Below are 20,433 nucleotides of genomic sequence, written 5' to 3'. Positions count from 1 at the left end.
CCCCTAGGCCATTACAAGTTATGCATGGTATGTTTGTGTGTATGTTTGGTTTTTATAAATAAGGGTTTTTAGCTATTTTATTAATTGGATTGTCACATGATGTTTTTATCATTGTTGTTAGCCGCCCCGAGTCTACGGAGAGGGGCGTCATACAAATCCAATAAATTATTAATTATAATTATTACTAGCATCATGTATATAAATATAATTATATATTTGTATGCCACCAATATAACAAAAAACAAACAAATAAATAAATAAAAGAGTTTGATGTCACACGTGACCCCTTTTATCCATTTTGGATAATTGCAGAGGGTTAAAAGCCGTGTCTATCTTTAATCCACCCATTGCACTGCTCAAAAGAGTTGGATTGAAGTGGTTTATAAGTCTGATCCATCGCTCAATCAGTCCGTCAGTCAGTCAATTCCAAAGATTTATGGCATTCAGACTAGAAACATAGAAACATAGAAGACTGACGGCAGAAAAAGACCTCATGGTCCATCTAGTCTGCCCTTATACTATTTCCTGTATTTTATCTTACAATGGATATATGTTTATCCCAGGCATGTTTAAATTCAGTTACTGTGGATTTACCAACCACGTCTGCTGGAAGTTTGTTCCAAGGATCTACTACTCTTTCAGTAAAATAATATTTTCTCATGTTGCCTTTGATCTTTCCCCCAACTAACTTCAGATTGTGTCCCCTTGTTCTTGTGTTCACTTTCCTATTAAAAAACACTTCCCTCCTGGACCTTATTTAACCCGTTGACATATTTAAATGTTTCGATCATGTCCCCCCTTTTCCTTCTGTCCTCCAGACTATACAGATTGAGTTCATTAAGTCTTTCCTGATACGTTTTATGCTTAAGACCTTCCACCATTTTTGTAGCCCATCTTTGGACCCATTCAATTTGATCAATATCTTTTTGTAGGTGAAGTCTCCAGAACTGAACACAGTACTCCAAATGTGGTCTCACCAGCGCTCTATATAAGGGGATCATAATCTCCCTCTTCCTGCTTGTTATACCTCTAGCTATGCAGCCAAGCATCCTACTTGCTTTCCCTACCGCCTGACCACACTGCTCACCCATTTTGAGACTGTCAGAAATCACGACCCCTAAATCCTTCTCTTCTGAAGTTTTTGCTAACACAGAACTGCCAATGCAATACTCAGATTGAGGATTCCTTTTCCCCAAGTGCATTATTTTACATTTGGAAACATTAAACTGCAGTTTCCATTGCTTTGACCATTTATCTAGTAAAGCTAAATCATTTACCATATTACAGACCCCTCCAGGAATATCAACCCTATTGATGCAAATTGATCTGATCTAGCAACAGGCAGCGATTTCGTAATAAATAAGCGGGGTGAAAGTTTGTACAAGATACTGCAGGCATGCCAGTAAAGAGAACTATGTAAATATTACTTGTGCAATCCAATATCTTGAGCAACGGCAGAGATAAAGTAAAACGCACAACTGGGTGCATTTTTCTCTTCCTGATTTTTGTCTTGCTGTTGAGAAGAGAAGAGAATCGACTCCTGGATCAATCTTCATCTCTTTCCAGGCTGACCAAGGGACACTCTGGTAAGCAAAGCCGATTTCATGTTCAGCTCAAACTCTGCTTTGTAAATCTTTACAGCCAATCTTTTACAATTTCTACTTCTACCGCCTCCTTCTAAGAAGTTTGACTCATAGGATTGCTAAAATCTGGAGAATTTAGATTGAATGACCAATTAAATAACTCAACAATGTCACTACTTGGTTAATTTAATTTATTATTATTATTAATAATAATAATAATAATAATAATAATAATAATAATAATAATTTATTAGATTTGTAAGACTCGGGGCGGCTCACAACAATAATAAAACAATATAACATTGAAACAAATCTAATATTGAAATAAAAAATATATAAAAACCTCAACAGTTAAAACCATACAACACATACATACCAAACATAAAATATAAAAGCCTGGGGGAGATGTCTCAGTTCCCCCATGCCTGGCGATATAGGTGGGTCTTGAGTAATTTGGGAAAGACAAGGAGGGTGGGGGCCGTTCTAATCTCCGGGGGGGTTGATTCCAGAGGGCTGGGGCCGCCACAGAGAAGGCTTTTCCACTGGGGCCCGCCAAACGACATTGTTTGGTCGACGGGACCCGGAGAAGGCCAACTCTGTGGGACCTTATTGGCCGCTGGGATTCCTGCGGTAGAAGGCAGTTCCGGAGGTATTCTGGTCCAATGCCATATGTCATCTCTACTTTAATAATAACAACAACAACAACAACAACAACAACAACGAGTTGGAGGGGACCTTGGGGATCTTCTAGTCCAACCCCCTGCTTAGGCAGGAAACCCTACACTACTTCAAAGAGATGGTTATCCAACATCTGCTTTAAAAATTCCAGTATTGGAGCATTAACGACTTCTGGAGGCAAGCTCTTCCATTGATTAATTGTTCTAACTGTCAGGAAATTTCTCCTTAGTTCTAAGTTGCTTCTCTCCTTGTTTAGTTTCCACCCATTGCTTCTTGTTCTACCCTCAGGTGCTTTAGAGAATAGGTTGACTCCTTCTTCTCTGTGGCAACCCCTGAGATACTGGAAGGCTGCTATCATGTCTCCCCTGGTCCTTCTTTTTATTAAACGAGCCATGTCCAGTTCTTGCAACTGTTCTTCATATGTTTTAGCCACCAGTCCCCTAACCATGTTTGTCGCTCTTCTCTGCACTTTTTCTAGAGTCTCAACATCCTTTTTGCATTGTAGCGACCAAAACTGAACGCCGTATTCCAAGTGTGGCCTTACCAAGGCCTTATAAAGTGGTATTAGCCCTTCACGTGATCTTGATTCTCTCCCTCTGTTAATGCAGCCTAGAACTGTGTTGGGGTTTTTGGGCAGCTGCTGCCCAGGGCTGGCTCCTATTTAAATGGTTGTCCACTCGGACTCCAAGATCCCTCTCACAGTTACTCCTGTGGAGCAATGTACCACATTGGAGAATGTTGTTGGGTGAACATCATCTAGATAGCTTGCACAATCTATTTTGGTCTATTGGCTTTAAACGATGAATAAAACCTCATAACCCCAAATAATCTCTTCTTAATTTTGTTCTCCGTCCAAGGTACCAACCATGGTTTTCCTCCAACCTTTCAACACTTTGCTGCTGCTCGTGATAGGAGCATTGTTGGCTTTGGCTGCCGTTCCAGAGACAAGGAGTTTGGATACGAATTCCTGCACAATTTTGGCTTGTGGCAACCCAGGAGCCGCTGGTTTACCAGGGAGAGATGGAAGGGATGGGGCCAAAGGCGAGAAAGGAGACACGGGTATGATTTCTGAAATCTCTCCCTCTTTTTCTCTCTTTCTCTCTCTCTTACACACACATACAGAGCCTTCTCTCTGGAGGCCCCGGCCCTCTGGAATCAGCTCCCCCTGGAGATTCATACTGCCTCTACCCTCCTTGCCTTTCGAAAGAGTCTAAAGACTCACTTATGCCGACAAGCTTGGGGTCATTAGATTCTCCCCCCTGGCTGATGAATGTATAGTGAGTTTGTTTGAATGGATATACAGTGTTCCCTCGATTTTCGCGGGTTCAAACTTTGCGAAAAGTCTATACCACGGTTTTTCAAAAATATTAATTAAAAAATACTTTGCGTGTTTTTTCCCTATACCACGGTTTTTCCCACCCGGTGATGTCATGTGTCATCGCCAAACTTTCGTCCGCCTTTAATAAATATATTTTTTAATAAACTTTAATAAATAAACCTGGTGAGTAATAATCTGAATGGTTGCTAAGGGAATGGAAAATTGCAATTTAGGGGTTTAAAGTGTTACGGGAAGGCTTGTGATACTGTTCATAGCCAAAAATAGTGTATTCACTTCCGCATTTCTACTTCGCAGAAATTTGACTTTCGTGGGCGGTCTCGGAACGCATCCCCCGCGAAAATCGAGGGAACACTGTATGTGTATTTTAATAGGTTCTTTTGTTTTTTAAATGTAACTTTTAATTTAAATTAATTGTATCTTGATGTATACTATCTTGTTTATACGTTGTATACTGTGTACTGTGTTCAGTTCTGGAGACCTCACCTAGAAAAAGATATTGACAAAATTGAAGGGGTCCAAAGACGGGCTACAAGAATGGTGGAAGGTCTTAAGCATAAAACGTATCAGGAAAGACTTCATGGACTCCATCTGTATAGTCTGGAGGACAGAAGGAAAAGGGGGGACATGATCGAAACATTTAAATATATTAAAGGGTTAAATAAAGTCCAGGAGGGAAGTGTTTTTAATAGGAAAGTGAACACAAGAACAAGGGGACACAATCTGAAGTTAGTTGGGGGAAAGATCAAAAGCAACATGAGAAAATATTATTTTACTGAAAGAGTAGTAAATCCTTGGAACAAACTTCCAGCAGACGTGGTAGATAAATCCACAGTAACTGAATTTAAACATGCCTGGGATAAACATAGATCCATCCTAAGATAAAATACAGAAAATAGTATAAGGGCAGACTAGATGGACCATGAGGTCTTTTTCTGCCATCAGACTTCTATGTTTCTATGTAAGCAGCCCTGAGTTGTCAGAGAGGGGCAGCATATAAATCTAATTAATAATAATAATAATAATAATAATAATAATAATAATAATAAGAAGAAGAAGAAGAAGAAGAAGAAGAATGCACCAACACTCTGTCTCCATTACATAACGCTTTATATTTAACCTTATTTTTGTATTTAAACAAAAAGGAGGACCTGCATTAAATGTTAATCGTTTAAATTCACCACAAAAAAGGAATTTTTTTTTAAACAAAGTAAGCAAATACCAATTTGATATAATAGCCTTACAGGAAGTACACATACAAGAAAAACATGAACATTTGCTGGTTAATAATAAACTAGAGAAAATCAAACCGCAAATGCTACTGATAAATCATAAATTAAATCTAATGGAAAAAGAGGAATTAGCACAACAAATTGAGAAAAGTAAAAAAAAAATTCCCCCCGAAAATGCAAACAGACTGGGCAAATGGTTAGTGTATAAATTAAATAGTCAATCAAATTAAATAACGGAGATACAAAAGAGAAGAGGATCAGTCAAATATAGGAATGAGAGGGATACCCATGCAAGACCTATGTATAATATAATGTATATAATAACAGAAATAATAAATGATGGCAATATAGAAATATCATAATAGAAAATAAGAAACAGGACTGTCACACAGCCTCCAATGTTTTTAAATGTTTGTCTAGGTATGTTTATATAGAAAAAAAGAAACTTTTTTTTTATTAAAAAAGGAGGACCTTTAACATAGTCCTGAATCCTGTTAGAGTGGGCAGCATATAAATAATAAGTAAATAAATGAATAAACACAAAAGTTATAGATTATTCTATGCTTTTTTTCATGTTGGATAGCTTCCAGCTAGGCCGGAAGGAGGGGTTAAGTGAGGCTCTTGCTTAGGGTCTTCTATAGCAGCAAGCAGCATAAATTTGACCTTCTCCAAAGTCCACAAAGTTGGTCCATCTGGTCATTCCCAGGGTAAAGCAAGAGTGTGTGGAAAATTCTACAATAAAGTTGCTTATTTTAGCTGCAGAAAAAACAATGGCTGCCAACCTGCCTTCCATTGAGGACCTGCATACTGCACGAGTCAAAAAGGAGAATATTGACTGACCCCTCGCATCCTGGACATAAACTGTTTCAACTCCTACCCTCAAAAGGTCACTACAGAGCACTGCACACCAAGACAACTAGACACAAGAACAGTTTTCCCCCGAACACCCTCACTCTGCTAAACAAATAATTCCCTCAACACTGTCAAACTTTTTACTAAGTCTGCACTTCTATTTCTACTAGTTTTTTCTCATCATTCCTATCATCCTTTTCCTCCCACTTAGGACTGTAGGACTGTCACTTGTTACTTGTATCTTAAGATTTTTGTTAATATTGATTGTTTCTTCATTTCTTTTTTGACCCCTATGACAATCATTAAGTGTTGTACCACATGATTCTTGACAAATCTATATTTTCTTTTTATGTACCCTGAGAGCATCTTCACCAAAGACAATTTCCTTGTGTGTCCAATCACACTTGGCCAATAAAGAATTCTATTCTATTCTATTCTATTCTGTTTCTTATTCTATTCTATTCTATATTGTATTCTATTCTACTCTACTCTACTCTATTCCTTATTCTATTCTATTCTATTCCTTATTGCTATTCTATGCTATTCCTTATTCTATTCTATTCCTTATTCCTATTCTATGCTATTCCTTATTCTATTCTATTCTACTCTATTCTATTCTATTCCTTATTTTATTCTATTCTATTCCTTATTCTATTCTACTCTATTCTATTCTATTCCTTATTTTATTCTATTCTATTCCTTATTCTATTCTATTCCTTATTCTACTCTACTCTACTCTATTCTATTCTCTATTCTATTTTATTCTATTCTCTAGTCTATTCTATTCCTTATTCTATTCTATTCCTTATTCTACTCTACTCTATTATATTCTCTAGTCTATTCTATTTTATTCTATTCTCTAGTCTATTCTATTCCTTATTCTATTCTATTCCTTATTCTACTCTACTCTACTCTACTCTATTCTATTCTATTCTCTATTCTATTCTGTTCCTTATTCTATTCTATTCCTTATTCTATTCTTTATTCTATTTTATTCTATCCAAGAATGGCTTCGTTTTTCATGCAACTGACCCTTCAGCCAGGCAAAACATCATGTCGTCGGCAGACGTCCTTTCAAGTTGGGGATGTCTGATGGAGGATAGATGCCGAGTGGGGCTTGGGGAAGGGGACAGCTATTTTGGGGGAAATGGTGTCCAAGAGATGCTATTTTGTCTCCTATCCTAGGCCTCCAATTGAAAGGTCAACAAGGATACCCCGGGAAGGCTGGCCCTGCAGGACCGAAGGGAAACACAGGAGCCCAAGGCGCGAAAGGAGACAAGGGAGAAATCTCAGGTAGGAAAAGGGGTTTTTTGGATGGTGGGGGGCGAGTCTTCGGAGAGGGGTGGCATACAAATCTAATGAATTGAATTGAATTGAATTTGGTGGCGGGTTGCTGACGGTTCGTATCAGTTTGCACGAACTGGTGGTGGAAATTTGTCCCTGCTCCCCAAGCCAGCAGTGATGGTCTACTGGCCACTTCCCAAGCCGGTCCTCCAGTCACCACGGCTTCAAAGCGACTGGCAAAAAAACCTCTCTGCACATGTGCAAAGACTTCTGCTTGTGTGCAGAGGGCCATTTTCCTGATGTGACATGATGTGACGCGCACTTCCGACATGATCTGAACCGGTGGGGAAGCTAAGTGGAATCCAATCCCTGGGCAGCTTCTGATATTTCCAAGAAGAGCTCGGATTCAGATTATTTTGCAATGTCCATCAATAGCAATTGGCTGGAGAAAAGCTATATTTTAAGAGGTTTTTGAATACTGTGTCCAGTTCTGGAGACCTCACCTACAAAAAGATATGGATGAAATTGAACGTGCCCAAAGACGGGCTACAAAAATGGTGGGAGGTCTTCAGCATAAAACCTATCAGGAAAGACTTCATGGACTCCATCTGTATAGTCTGGAGGACAGAAGGGAAAGGGGGGACAGGATCAAAACATTTAAATATGTCAAAGGGTTAAATAAGGTCCAGGAGGGACCTTATTTAACCCTAGCCTAGTCCTATAGAATAGAATAGAATAGAATAGAATAGAATAGAATTTGAAATACAGTGATACCTCGTCTTACGAACTTAATTTGTTCCATGACCAGGTTCATAAGTAGAAAAGTTAGTGTGGCTTCTGGTTTAGAGATATTGTGGCTTAGTATGGTTTAGTGTAGCTTGTGGTGGCTGAAGAATATCTTGAAACTGGGTGAGCAGTGTGGTTGGGCGGTAGGAAAAGCATGTAGGATGCTTGGCTGCATAGCTAGAGGTATAACAAGCAGGAAGAGGGAGATTGTGATCCCCTTATATAGAGCACTGGTGAGACCACATTTGCAATACTGTGTTCAGTTCTGGAGACCTTACCTACAAAAAGATATGGATAAAATTGAACGGGTCCAAAGACGGGCTACAAGAATGGTGGAAGGTCTTAAGCATAAAATGTATCAGGAAAGACTTCATGGACTCAATCTGTAGAGTCTGGAGGACAGAAGGGAAAGGGGGGGGGACAGGATCGAAACATTTAAATATGTCAAAGGGTTAAATAAGGTTCAGAAGGGAAGTATTTTTCATAGGAAAGTGAACACAAGAACAAGGGGGCACAATCTGAGGTTAGTTGATGGAAAGATCAGAAGCAACATGAGAAAATATTATTTGACTGAATGAGTAGTAGATGCTTGGAACAAACTTCCAGCAGACGTGGTTGATCAATCCACAGTCAATGAATTTAAACATGCTTGAGATAAACATAGATCCATCCTAAGATAAAATACAGGAAATACCAGTAGTATAAGGGCAACTAGATGGACCATGAGGTCTTTTTCTGCCATCAATCTTCTACGTTTCTATGTTTCCACACTGGGCCTATAACCAATGTTAGAATCCTAAACTTAGATACAGAATATATGTGGCAGTGGTTGTTGTTCAGCCAATAACACAGTCAAATATAAGTAAGAATATAACTATTATTTACAATGTTTACAATAGATTAATCAGGTAACAGTCAACTACACACATATCCAAGTCAAGCAATCATATACAAACCAGATATCAGAATATACAGTCCCATACATACAGCAGCTTACCAATAATATTCTCACACAGTTCCATACAATACCATAAGTGTAATACAGAGACCAATACTTTGTACACAGTAATATTATAGTCACACAGACAAAACTAGAAGAGAGTGCAGACATCAACACCCTCAAAAATGTCCAAAGATACTTCACCAGAAGAGCCCTTCCCTCCTCCACTCGAAACAATCCTGGGTCTTATGACGCCTAAAACACAATCTAAGTATTGCCCACAAGATCATGTGCTGCAACGTTCTACCTGTCAATGACTACTTCAGCTTCAACCACAACAACACAAGAGCACACAACAAATTCAAACTTAATATTAACCACTCCAAACTTGACTGTAAAAAATATGACTTTAGCAATCGAGTTGTCGAAGTGTGGAACTCGTTACCGGACTCAGTAATAACAACCCCTAACCCCCAACATTTCTCCCTTAGACTATCCACGATTGACCTCTCCAGGTTCCTAAGAGGTCAGTAAGGGGTGTGCATAAGTGCACTAGTGTGCCTTCCGTCCCCTGTCCAATTGTCTCTCCTTCATCTCATTTATCTTTTCTTCCTTTCATATATCTTCTCCTCTCTTTTTATGTCTTTTCTTCTATCCTTTTCTTTATATATATTACTGCATGTCTATTCTCTTCAATGTGCTTTGTGTATTGGACTAACTAACTAACTAACTAACTAACTAAATAAATAAATAAATAAATAAACAAACAAACAAACAAACAAATAAATAAATAAATAAAAAATAACCATCAACAACAGCACAGAGCAACACATCTGTTTCCCCTTTATGGCTAATTGCAGCCCTAGTCCTTAAAGTAACATTATACTCATTGCTCCAAACATACATGGCTGGTTACTTCATATATTGACAAACCCAATTGGTAAAGTACATAGTACTGACAAATTCTATGAAAGCGCCTTGACACAGGGGTCGTCAAACTCACGGCCCATAGGGGAGAAGGGTAAAAAAGTTGCGATACTACGTCACGTGATGACAACGTGACGATGCGAGTTTGACACATACCCCCTGCTTTAAAAGACAACGTCTGATGTTCCCCTGAGTCTCAGGTCATCAAAGGAGTTTACCTTGTCTCTAGTTTTTTCCTCTGTAGCTGTGAATGCAGTTCAAAGGCAAGTTGCTGCTTTGGAAAAGACAATCCAGACGTTACAAGCTGAAGTTAGCAAAAGCAAAAAAAGTAAGAGAGAATGCGGGTTTCGGGGTTGGCTGTTGGCTTTGTGTTTGTCTACAATATGTGGAGAAGGGCAGAGAAAATAACAACGAGCAGGGTGCAGTGATGGGATTCCAATTATTTTACTGCCACGCTGTGGGCGTGGCTTGTTTTGTGGGTGTGGCTTGATGGTCATGTGACTGGGTAGTAGTGGCTTGCCAGCCATGTGACCAGGTGGGAGTGGCTTGACAATTATGTGACCAGGGGGGTGGCTTATAGGTCATGTGACTGGGTGGGAGTGGCTTACTGACCAAGATAAGTTTTCAAATAGGTGCTTGGACTCTTTTTCAGTGGATGAAGTCCCATTATTTGAATAGCCACAAAAAGGACAAATGATCGACAGCATTGTTTGTTAAGGAGCACAGTCACATTTTAAGGTTTCGTACTGAACCCACAAGGTTCAGTAGGATAACAGATTAGGCAAGTAGCTCAATTTTCTTTCATTGCTATAAAAGTTCAGTTCCAGACAAGGATTAAAATGTTTAAAGCATTTATGGGTAAACATATAGTGTTTAATTATTTCCTATTTTAAAAGTAATTAAGGATCATACTAAGGGACCAGAGAAGGAAGGACAATAAAAAAAAACCCTATTTTCAATAAATAGTGCATAAACTTAGTACCCCCAGTGAGTCCCCGTCCCCTCCATGGGGGCAACAGCCTCTCACTGGCAGTGTGGCCAACTATTCGGTGATGAGGAAAGTAAGGTTCTACATTTAGGCAAGAAAACCAGATAAAAAGTACTTGGCTCAGAGGCGGGTTCCTGCCAGTTCGGACCAGTTCACTAGAATCGGTAGTGGGAATTTCCCCCCATTCGCTGAATCGGCAGTGATGGCCAACTGGACATGCCCCCGAAATTGTCTCCCAGCTTGAAATCTGTCCACCGGAGCCAAATTCACATGAAACTAACTCTCTGTGAAATAACCCTTTGATTAGTCCTTGCAGGGAGAATAGGCTTCACTGGGAAATAAACCAGAGCGAAGAAGATGGTGACAAACCTGGTTAACTGGTGGTCCCGGTTAGTCCTTGCCTGGAGAATAGGCTTCACTGGGAAATAAACCACAGCAAAGAAAGTGGTGACAAACCTGGTTATCTGGTGGTCCTGGTTAGTCCTTGCATGGAGAATAGGCTTCACTGGAAAATAAACCACAGCAAAGAAGATGGTGACAAACCTGGTTAACTGGTGGTCCTGGTTAGTCCTTGCCTGGAGAATAGGCTTCGCTGGGAAATAAACCACAGCGAAGAAGATGGTGACAAACCTGGTTAACTGGTGGTCCTGGTTACTCCTTGCCTGGAGAATAGGCTTCGCTAGGAAATAAACCACAGCGAAGAAAGTGTTGACAAACCTGGTTAACTGGTGGTCCTGGTTAGTCCTTGCCTGGAGAATAGGCTTTGCTGGAGAATAAACCCCAATGAGGAGGCCATGACAAATCATTTTGATTGTCTACACTCAACCTCTCCCCATTTCTAAGAGGTCTGGAAGGGGCGTGCATTCCTTTCTTTCTTTATCATTACTTTCTACTTATCTTATGTTTATACAAACTACTATCCTATACATGTTTGACAAATAAGATAAATACATAAAAAATAAATAAATAAGAGCCGGGGTGGCGCAGCAGGTAGAGTGCTGTACTGCAGGCCACTGAAGCTGACTTGTAGATCTGAAGGTCAGCGGTTCAAATCTCATCACTGGCTCAAGGTTGACTCAGCCTTCCATCCTTCCGAGGTGGGTCAAATGAGGACCCGGATTGTGGGGGCAATAGCCTGGCTCTGTTAAAAAAGTGCTATTGCTAACATGTTGTAAGCCGCCCTGAGTCTAAGGAGAAGGGCGGCATAAAAATTGAATAATATAAAAATTGAATAATATATATAAATGGTTGTCAGCTAATTCCCTAAACCAGGGATGGTGAACTTTTTTCCCCTCTCGGGTGCCAAAAGAGCCCGCACGCATGCTATCGCACATGGGCAAGTGCCTACATCCATAATTCAAAGCCTGGGGTGGGTGAAAACAGCTTCCCCTGTTCCCCGGAGGCCCTCTGGAGGCCGGAAATGGCCTGTTTCCAAACTTCTGGTGGGCCCCGTAGGCTTGTGTTTCGCCCTCCCCAGACTCCAAAGGCTTCCCTGGAGCGGTGGAAGGGTAAAAACGTCCTCCCCATCCCCCTGGAGGCTCTCTGGAAGCCAAAAATGCCCTCCCAGAGCCAAAAATCAGCTAGCTGGCACACATATGAAGGTTGTGGTTGAGCTAGGGCAATGGCTCGCGTGCCAGCAGATATTATTATTATTATTATTATTATTATTATTATTATTATTATTTATTAGATTTGTATGCCGCCCCTCTCCGTAGACTCGGGGTGGCTCACAGCAATAGTAACAATATACAGTAACAAATCTAATAATTAAAAAACTAAAAAACCCTTATTTAAAAATAAAACATACACACAAACGTACCATGCATAAAATATATAGGCCAGGGGAGATGTCTCAATTTCCCCATACCTGACGGCAGAGGTGGGTTTTCAGGAGTTTGAAAAAGGCAAGGAGGGTGGAGCTGTTTCCAAAGGTTTGGGGCCGCCACAGAGAAGGCTCTTCCCCTGGGTCCCGCCAAACGACATTGTTTAGTTGACGGGACCCGGAGAAGGCCCACTCTGTGGGACCTAACCGGTCGCTGGGATTCGTGCGGCAGAAGGCGGTCCCAGAGATATTCTGGTCCGATGCCATGAAGGGCTTTATAGGTCATAACCAACACTTTGAATTGTGACTGGAAACTGATCGGCAACCAATGCAGACTGCGGAGTGTTGGTGTGACATGGGCATACCTGGGGAAGCCCATGATTGCTCTCGCAGCTGCATTCTGCACAATCTGAAGTTTCTGAACACTTTTCAAAGGTAGCCCCATGTAGAGAGTGTTGCAGTAGTTGACTCTCGAGGTGATGAGGGCATGAGTGACTGTGAGCACACACATGCACATTGGAGCTCAGCTAGGGCAACGGCTCGCGTGTCAGCAGATATGGCTCTGTGTGCCACCTAGGTTCGCCATCGCTGCCCTAAGCTAAGCTGGAAGGAGATCTGTCAATAGTGCCCCTTCTATGTTCGCCTTGAGCATGTTTATTTGTTTGCCGGAAGCTGTTTTCACGGGTGATTTGTTTCTCCTTAGTCTTCACCATGCAGGGGGTGACCACCGTCGGAGGGAAAACCTTCGTTTCAACCGGCCGGACCGAAAATTTTGCAAACGGGAAAGTTTTCTGCAGCAATGCCGGTGGTGCTCTGGCGGCGCCCAAGAATGTGGCCGAGAACACGGCCTTGGCGGCAATAGCCCAGAGGAGCGGCAGGCACATATTACTGGGTTTGAGCGACCTCCAGACGGAAGGCAGGTTTGTGTATTTGAATGGAGAAGCGGTGAGCTACACCAACTGGCATCCTTCAGAGCCTAACAACTTGAATGACGAAGACTGTGTGATCCTCATTGCAACCACGAAATGGAACGACGTCCCCTGTAACCACGCAGACCTCATCGTTTGTGAATTTTGATCTATGTAGAACGTCGCTGTTTGCATTCCCAGGGGTGTCCATGTTGGAGTAACGTTTTGCAGAAGCTATCCCATCCCGATAACCAGAGTAGCTAACCAGTCTGCCTCAGCCCAGGATATAAAGAACTTTAGTCTTAATTGAAGACAAGTACAGTGGTACCTCTACTTATGAACTTAATTTGTTCCGTGACCAGATAAGAAGAAGCAATTTTTCCCATAGGAATCAATGTAAAAGCAAATAATGTGTATGATTGGGGAAACCACAGGGAGTGTGGAGGCCCTGTTTCCTCCCAGGAGACTCCTAGAGAGGCCCCATGGAGGCTTCTTCTTGCCTTTTCCAGCCCTGTTTCCTCCCAGGAGATTCCTGGAGAGGCCCCATGGAGGCTTCTTCTTGCCTTTTCCAGCCCTGTTTCCTCCCAGGAGATTCCTAGGGAGGCCCCATGGAGGCTTCTTCTTGCCTTTTCCGGCCCTGTTTCCTCCCAGGAGATTCCTAGAGAGGCCCCACGGAGGCTTCTCTCCACCTTTTTTGGTCCCGTTTCCTCCAGGAGATTCCTAGAGAGGCTCCATGGAGTCTTCTCCCTGCCTTTTCTGGCCCTGTTTCCTCCCAGGAGATTCCTAGAGAGGCCCCACAAAGGCTTCTCCCTGCCTTTTCCAGTTACAGTTTCAGAGGCTCATGTTCGTAAGTGGAAAATAGTTCATGAGAAGAAGCAAAAAGTCTTGATATCATCTTCATATCTAGAAAAGTTCGTAAGTAGAGGCGTTCGTAGGTAGAGGTACCACTGTACTTCAGATGTTCTTAGGAAAATATTTACTTCTTTCGTAGCAAAGCTACACTATTTACACTGTAGCTATCTCTCTTTAGTAGATACTGTTGTGAGTGTTCCTTGCCAGCCTTAGGAAATATCAGACTCTGAGGATGAGGAAACAGAGGTTCTCGCTTATCAGAAGGCAGTGGGGATGAGAGCGCAGGAGACAATGATTTAAAAGCTAGCATTGAAAGTGATTCTTTTTCAGATAATGGGGGGATATCTAACAGCCCATAGGTAAATCCTAGGTTCAAGAGATTCGCAAAACGAAGAGAAGAAATTATTGGGGAAAAGTTCTGAATCTGTCGTTGTTAGAATTGTGTAAAAAAGGGAATAGGTCACTTCCGGGTAATAACTGGAAAAGAAATTGCTTTTGGACAACCTGCGTGATTGAAAAAGGGCTTGATTCACAGCTCCAGGAAAAGCAAGCTTTTCATAAACCATGACAGACTGTGCTAATTTAGATTAACAAGAACACTGAGCAGAGCCTTTTCATTACTGATAAACTCCTCCGCCTTAAGAGAGATTTATAGCTTTGCCTCTCCAGCTTTTGAGCCTGGAAGGTGAATTTGCATCGTAAAGTATTCATTGTGCATGATCTTGCAACCCTGCTTGTATTGTTGCCATTTTTATTCTGTGTAAGAGAGAATAAAGGATTTATTTGTTTTAAGATCAAAGCCTTGGGAAAAGATTTGTGGATTTGCATTAGTTGGACCAGAACAGATACTATACAAAATACTCACAATTCTCTATTCACTATTCTTAGTTACAATACTCAGCTACAAGTCTTCAGCCAAGATAGAAACATAGAAGTCTGACGGCAGAAAAAGACCTCCTGGTCCATCTAGTCTGCCCTTATACTATTTCCTGTATTTTATCTTACAATGGATATATGTTTATCCCAGGCATGTTTAAATTCAGTTACTGTGGCTTTACCAACCATGTCTGCTGGAAGTTTGTTCCAAGGATCTACTACTCTTTCAGTAAAATAATATTTTCTCATGTTGCTTTTGATCTTTCCCCCCAACTAACTTCAGATTGTGTCCCCTTGTTCTTGTGTTCACTTTCCTATTAAAAACACTTCCCTCCTGAACCTTATTTAACCCTTTAACATATTTAAATGTTTCGATCATGTCCCCCCTTTTCCTTCTGTCCTCCAGACTCTACAGATGGAGTTCATGAAGTCTTTCCTGATACGTTTTACGCTTAAGACCTTCCACCATTCTTGTAGCCCGTCTTTGGACCCGTTCAATTTTATCCATATCTTTTTGTAGGTGAGGTCTCCAGAACTGAACACAGTATTCCAAATGTGGTCTCACCAGCGCTCTATATAAGGGGATCACAATCTCCCTCTTCCTGCTTGTTATACCTCTAGCTATGCAGCCAAGCATCCTACATGCTTTTCCTACCGCCCGACCACACTTCTCACCCAGTTTCAAGATATTCTTCAGCCACCACAAGCTACACTAAACCATACTAAGCCACAATATCTCTAAACCAGAAGCCACACTAACTTTTCTACTTATGAACCTGGTCATGGAACAAATTAAGTTCGTAAGACGAGGTATCACTGTATTTCAAATTCTATTCTATTCAATTCTATTCTATTCTATTATATAGGACTAGGCTTCTTTCTGTCAGAAAACTAAAGCTCCAGTTACAGTACAGGAATTTTTAGACCTGCCTAGGACTCCTACTTTGGTAGATTAATAATCAGAGACCCTGTGAATAAATAAATAAATGTAAATAAAGAAATAAAATATTGAGACAGTAGGACACCCTTGTTTTGGGGAAGAACTTGGCATCCCTCTTGTGGTCGCCTTCAGAATTGCAACCTTACTTCTCTGTGCATTTTGTGATAGGGCACCTTTTGGCAGGGGTCTCTAACCTTGGCAACTTTAAGACTTGTGGGCCTCAATGTTCTGCTGTCTGAGGAATTCTGGGGGGGGGTCTTAAAGTTGCCAAGCTTGGAGAGCCCTGCCCAATGGGATCTGCTAGGCCAGGGGGCCCCAACCTGTAGGGCCATGCAGGGCGGTGAGGGGTTCGTAACCCAGCCATGAAAACAGCTGGTGAGTTTGCATGGGTTCATCCTCACATGCGCGGATTTAAATGAGTGTTTGCTCGTGAAAATGAAGTTGTTGTGAATATCTGCATGTGGTCACATACAGAACCGTCCCTACCATTCCGCAAAAACCCTAAACGTTGGAGAACTCTGCGCTAGATGCCCACCCTAAGACCAATCCTTCCAGCGAAGGGCCATTCTTCTTTTTGTTAAAAAAAATATTTATTTATTCATTTATTTGTTTGTTTGTTTGTTTATTTGTTTATTTAATCATTCATTCATTTATTTAATCATTCATTCATTCATTCATTTATTTAATCATTCATTCATTCGTTCGTTCATTCACTCATTCATTCATTCATTCATTCATTCATTTATCAAATTTGCATGCCGCCCCTCTCCGCAGACTCGGGGCGGCTAACAACAGCAACAAAACAATATAAACAAATCTGATATTTAAGTTAATTTTAAAAAGAAACCCTAATTTAAGAGACCAATCATACATAACAGACATACCATGCATAAATTTTTTATAAGCCTAGGGGGAAGGGAATATCTCAATTCCCCCATGCCTGATGACAGAGGTGGGTTTTAATTGGATATAAATATTAAAAATACATTTAGAACATTGATTTTGCTTATATTCACATAACATAGATACATATAAACAGACATACAAACAGAACAAAAAAAAGAAAAAAGGAAAAAAGGAATGAAAAAAATGGATTCAACTTCTAAATTTCTTCTTTTTACAGTAAACTCTACTGTTGTCACATTTCATATGGTTAAACTGTATTTCTTTTACAGTTTTTTTTTACTTTCAATATATTTCCTTATTAATATCAACATTTCAGCATTTACATTTTATATATTACTATCAACATTCAAACATTAAGATATTATTATCCCTCTTCATAATTCCGCTCTTCTTACCTGCTACCAGAGTAGGATATATCTTTCAACCCCTTCCATACGAACAAAACTTGCTGGTGTTGTCATAGTGGGTTCTAAAACCCTTTACTATTGATTCATGCAAGGGTTCACGTGTGCAATGCTTCTGCACATGTGCAAAAGTTTCTGCGCATGCCCAGAAGTGTCCGGGGTGGGTGGGCGGAGCCTTCCGCTGCCGGCGCTACTGGTTCTTAGAACTGGTTCACACTACTCACAAGAGCCTACAAAACTTTTGCCAGACCCATCCTAGACTACTGCTCATCTGTCTGGAACCCATATCGCATCTCAGACATCAACACCCTTGAAAATGTCCAAAGATACTTCACCAGAAGAGCCCTTCACTCCTCCACTCGAAACAGAAGACCCTACGAAAGTAGACTAACAATCCTGGGCCTAGAAAGCCTAGAACTACGGCGCATAAAACACGATTTGATTATTGCCCACAAGATCATATGCTGCAACGTCCTACCGGTCAATGACTACTTCAGCTTCAACCGCAACAACACAAGAGCACACAATAGATTCAAACTTAATACGAACGGCTCCAAACTTGACTGTAAAAAATATGATTTCAACAATCGAGTTATCGAAGCATGGAACTCATTGCCGGACTCAAGTGTGTCAACCCCTAACCCCCAACATTTCTCCCTTAGACTCTCCACGATTGACCTCTCCAGGTTCCTAAGAGGCCAATAAGGGGCGTACATAAGTGCACTGGTGTGCCTTTCGTCCCCTGTCCAATTGTCTTTCCTTTCTCTCACTTATCATATATATTTTCTCTCTTTCATATATCCTCTCCTCTAAGTTCACTTTACCCTTATATATATTACTACATGTCTATTTTTCTTCCTATGTATTTGTGTATTGGACAAATGAATAAATAAATAAAATAAATAAATAAATATGTCTATATGCCATATGTTTACGTACATATTACACACAGGCACACAAAAATATACATCATCTACTATATAAATTGCACTCACAGCTCTTCTAAAATTATTCACATCCAGCCTCATTTACTACGACAAGAAAAACATACCCAGAGCCCAGGAGAAAAAATAGGGAAAAAATCATTTTTTTTCTACTGGTTCTGCACACCTGACCTTACTCGTAGAAACCCAGCACTGCAACAAGCCAAATCAAGGTTCCTTATTTTAATGAGTGAATAGCACACCTCCATCAGAGAAGACCATGCTGAGATCATTTCAACTCTGCGTCTTGTGCTACTGCAGGTTTCCAACAATTTTACAGCCACACACCGTGCTGTCCGCAGTTGTTAGGGGACTGTACAAAAGGATTTGGGGTTGTCAACAGGTTGTTCTTTTCATTCCTTGCCAACACAACCGTGGGAGGGAACAAGACTCAGCACTTGATTGATGTGTTATTTTTCAGCTACAACTATCTGCAAGTGACTCAGTTGTGTACCAAACAGACTGGCCAAACAGATCCCATTTAAAAAAAAAAAAAAAAAATTGTCGTAAACAACACCAATTATTTGGAGACGCTTTCTTTTCTCCGCCCGTTAAACTTTATGGAGAGGCGCTACTCACCGTTTAATTTGGCATTAATTATACACTAGCTATCTTTGCGCGGGTTGAAGCTTAGGCGTATGGCGCTAATGGGGTTTTTATAGGTGTTCCCGTTAGCTAATTTGCTACAAAAGGAGACAGAGGAGGTTGTTTTTGTTTGTCTGGGTTTTTTATTTTTTTAACACTACGAACAACTTCATAGGTGTTTTGAACAAGGACAAGTCCGTGTAAGATTCCTATGGCAAAGATATATTTTTTGTGTGTGTATATATACACACACAGTGGTATCTCTACTTACGAACTTAATTCCAGGCTCTTAAGTAGAAAAGTAATTTTCCACTTGAGAAATTATTTTCCATAGGAATCAATGTAAAAGCAAATAATGTGTGCGATTGGGGAAACCACAGGGAGGGTGGAGGCCCTGTTTCCTCCCAGGAGGTTCCTAGAGAGGCCCCACGGAGGCTTCTCCCCAGTTTTTCCGGCCCTGTTTCCTCCCAGATTCCTAGAGAGGCCCCACGGAGGCTTCTCCCCGGTTTTTCCGGCCCTGTTTCCTCCCAGATTCCTAGAGAGGCCCCATGGAGGCTTCTCCCCACCTCTTCTGGCCCTACTTCCTCCCAGGAGGCTTTTTCCTGCATCTTCTGGCCCTGCTTCCTCCTAGGAGATTCCTAGAGAGGCCCCATGGAGGCTTCTCCCTGCATCTTCTGGCCCTGCTTCCTCCCAGGAGATTCCTAGAGAGGCCCCATGGAGGCTTCTCCCTGCCTTTTCCAGCCCTGTTTCCTCCAGGAGATTCCTAGAGAGGCCCCATGGAGGCTTCTCCCCACCTCTTCTGGCCCTGCTTCCTCCCAGGAGATTACTGGAGAGGCCCTACGGAGGCTTCTCCTTGCATCTTCTGGCCCTGCTTCCTCCCAGGAGATTCCTAGAGAAGCACCACGGAGGCTTCTCCCCGCCTTTTCCGGCCCTGTTTCCTCTCAGGAGATTCCTAGAGAGGCCCCACGGAGGCTTCTTCCTGTCTTTTCCAGCCCTGTTTCCTCCCAGGAGATTCCTAAAGAGGCACCACAGAGGCTTCTCCCTGCCTTTTCCAGCCCTGCTTCCTCCCAGGAGATTCCTAGAGAGGCCCCACGGAGGCTTCTCCCTGCCTTTTCCGGTTGCAGTTTCGGAGGCTGGGGTTTGTAAATGGAAAATGGTTCTTTGAGAAGAGGCAAAAAAATCTTGAACATCCGGTTCTTATCTAGAAAAGTTTGTAAGTAGAGGCATTCGTAGGTAGAGGTACCACTGTATATCACTTAGATCACTGTATATCACTTCCAGAATTTGATGTGAATTGGACCCTAGACCGATGGGTCCAATTCACATCCAAATTCTGGAAGGACTTTCTGGACTGTCTCGGAACTGAACGGGGACTTAATTCTAGTCCCCATCCAAATGAATGGGGCCACATAACAAGTTGGTTCTGGAACTGTGTTTTTGATGCTTCATTAAATATCAACAAGACAATTGGACCGACTGCCATATGCTGAAGTGCATAAGTGCACCGGCGTTCCTTCCATCCCCCTTTCAAATGTCTCTCTCTCTACACAC

At 41.4% G+C, this 20,433-nt stretch overlaps 1 protein-coding gene across 3 annotated transcripts; it reads left to right on the top strand.

Annotated features, from left to right (window-relative positions):
- The first annotated feature begins 1,446 nt into the window (after positions 1 to 1,446).
- LOC139167496 (mannose-binding protein-like) lies at positions 1,447 to 14,980 on the top strand. 3 transcript variants are annotated; one of them, XM_070751981.1, is made up of 5 exons: positions 1,447 to 1,586; positions 3,119 to 3,320; positions 6,867 to 6,974; positions 9,863 to 9,946; positions 13,132 to 14,980. In XM_070751981.1, the coding sequence occupies exons 2-5, from the start codon at positions 3,128 to 3,130 to the stop codon at positions 13,503 to 13,505; spliced, it is 759 nt and encodes a 252-aa protein (XP_070608082.1). In that variant the 5' UTR covers positions 1,447 to 1,586; positions 3,119 to 3,127; the 3' UTR covers positions 13,506 to 14,980. The 3 variants fall into 3 exon arrangements, with proteins under 3 accessions (XP_070608082.1, XP_070608081.1, XP_070608083.1); XM_070751980.1 differs by having other exon boundaries at positions 9,848 to 9,946; XM_070751982.1 differs by lacking the exon at positions 9,863 to 9,946 and having other exon boundaries at positions 1,488 to 1,586.
- Positions 14,981 to 20,433: the final 5,453 nt, after the last annotated feature.

The sequence above is a fragment of the Erythrolamprus reginae genome, chromosome 5, assembly GCF_031021105.1.
Source record: "Erythrolamprus reginae isolate rEryReg1 chromosome 5, rEryReg1.hap1, whole genome shotgun sequence".
NCBI classification, from domain to species: domain Eukaryota; kingdom Metazoa; phylum Chordata; class Lepidosauria; order Squamata; family Dipsadidae; genus Erythrolamprus; species Erythrolamprus reginae.
The sequence above is the reverse complement of the archived record's forward strand: the minus strand, read 5'-3'. Positions and strand labels throughout refer to the sequence as shown.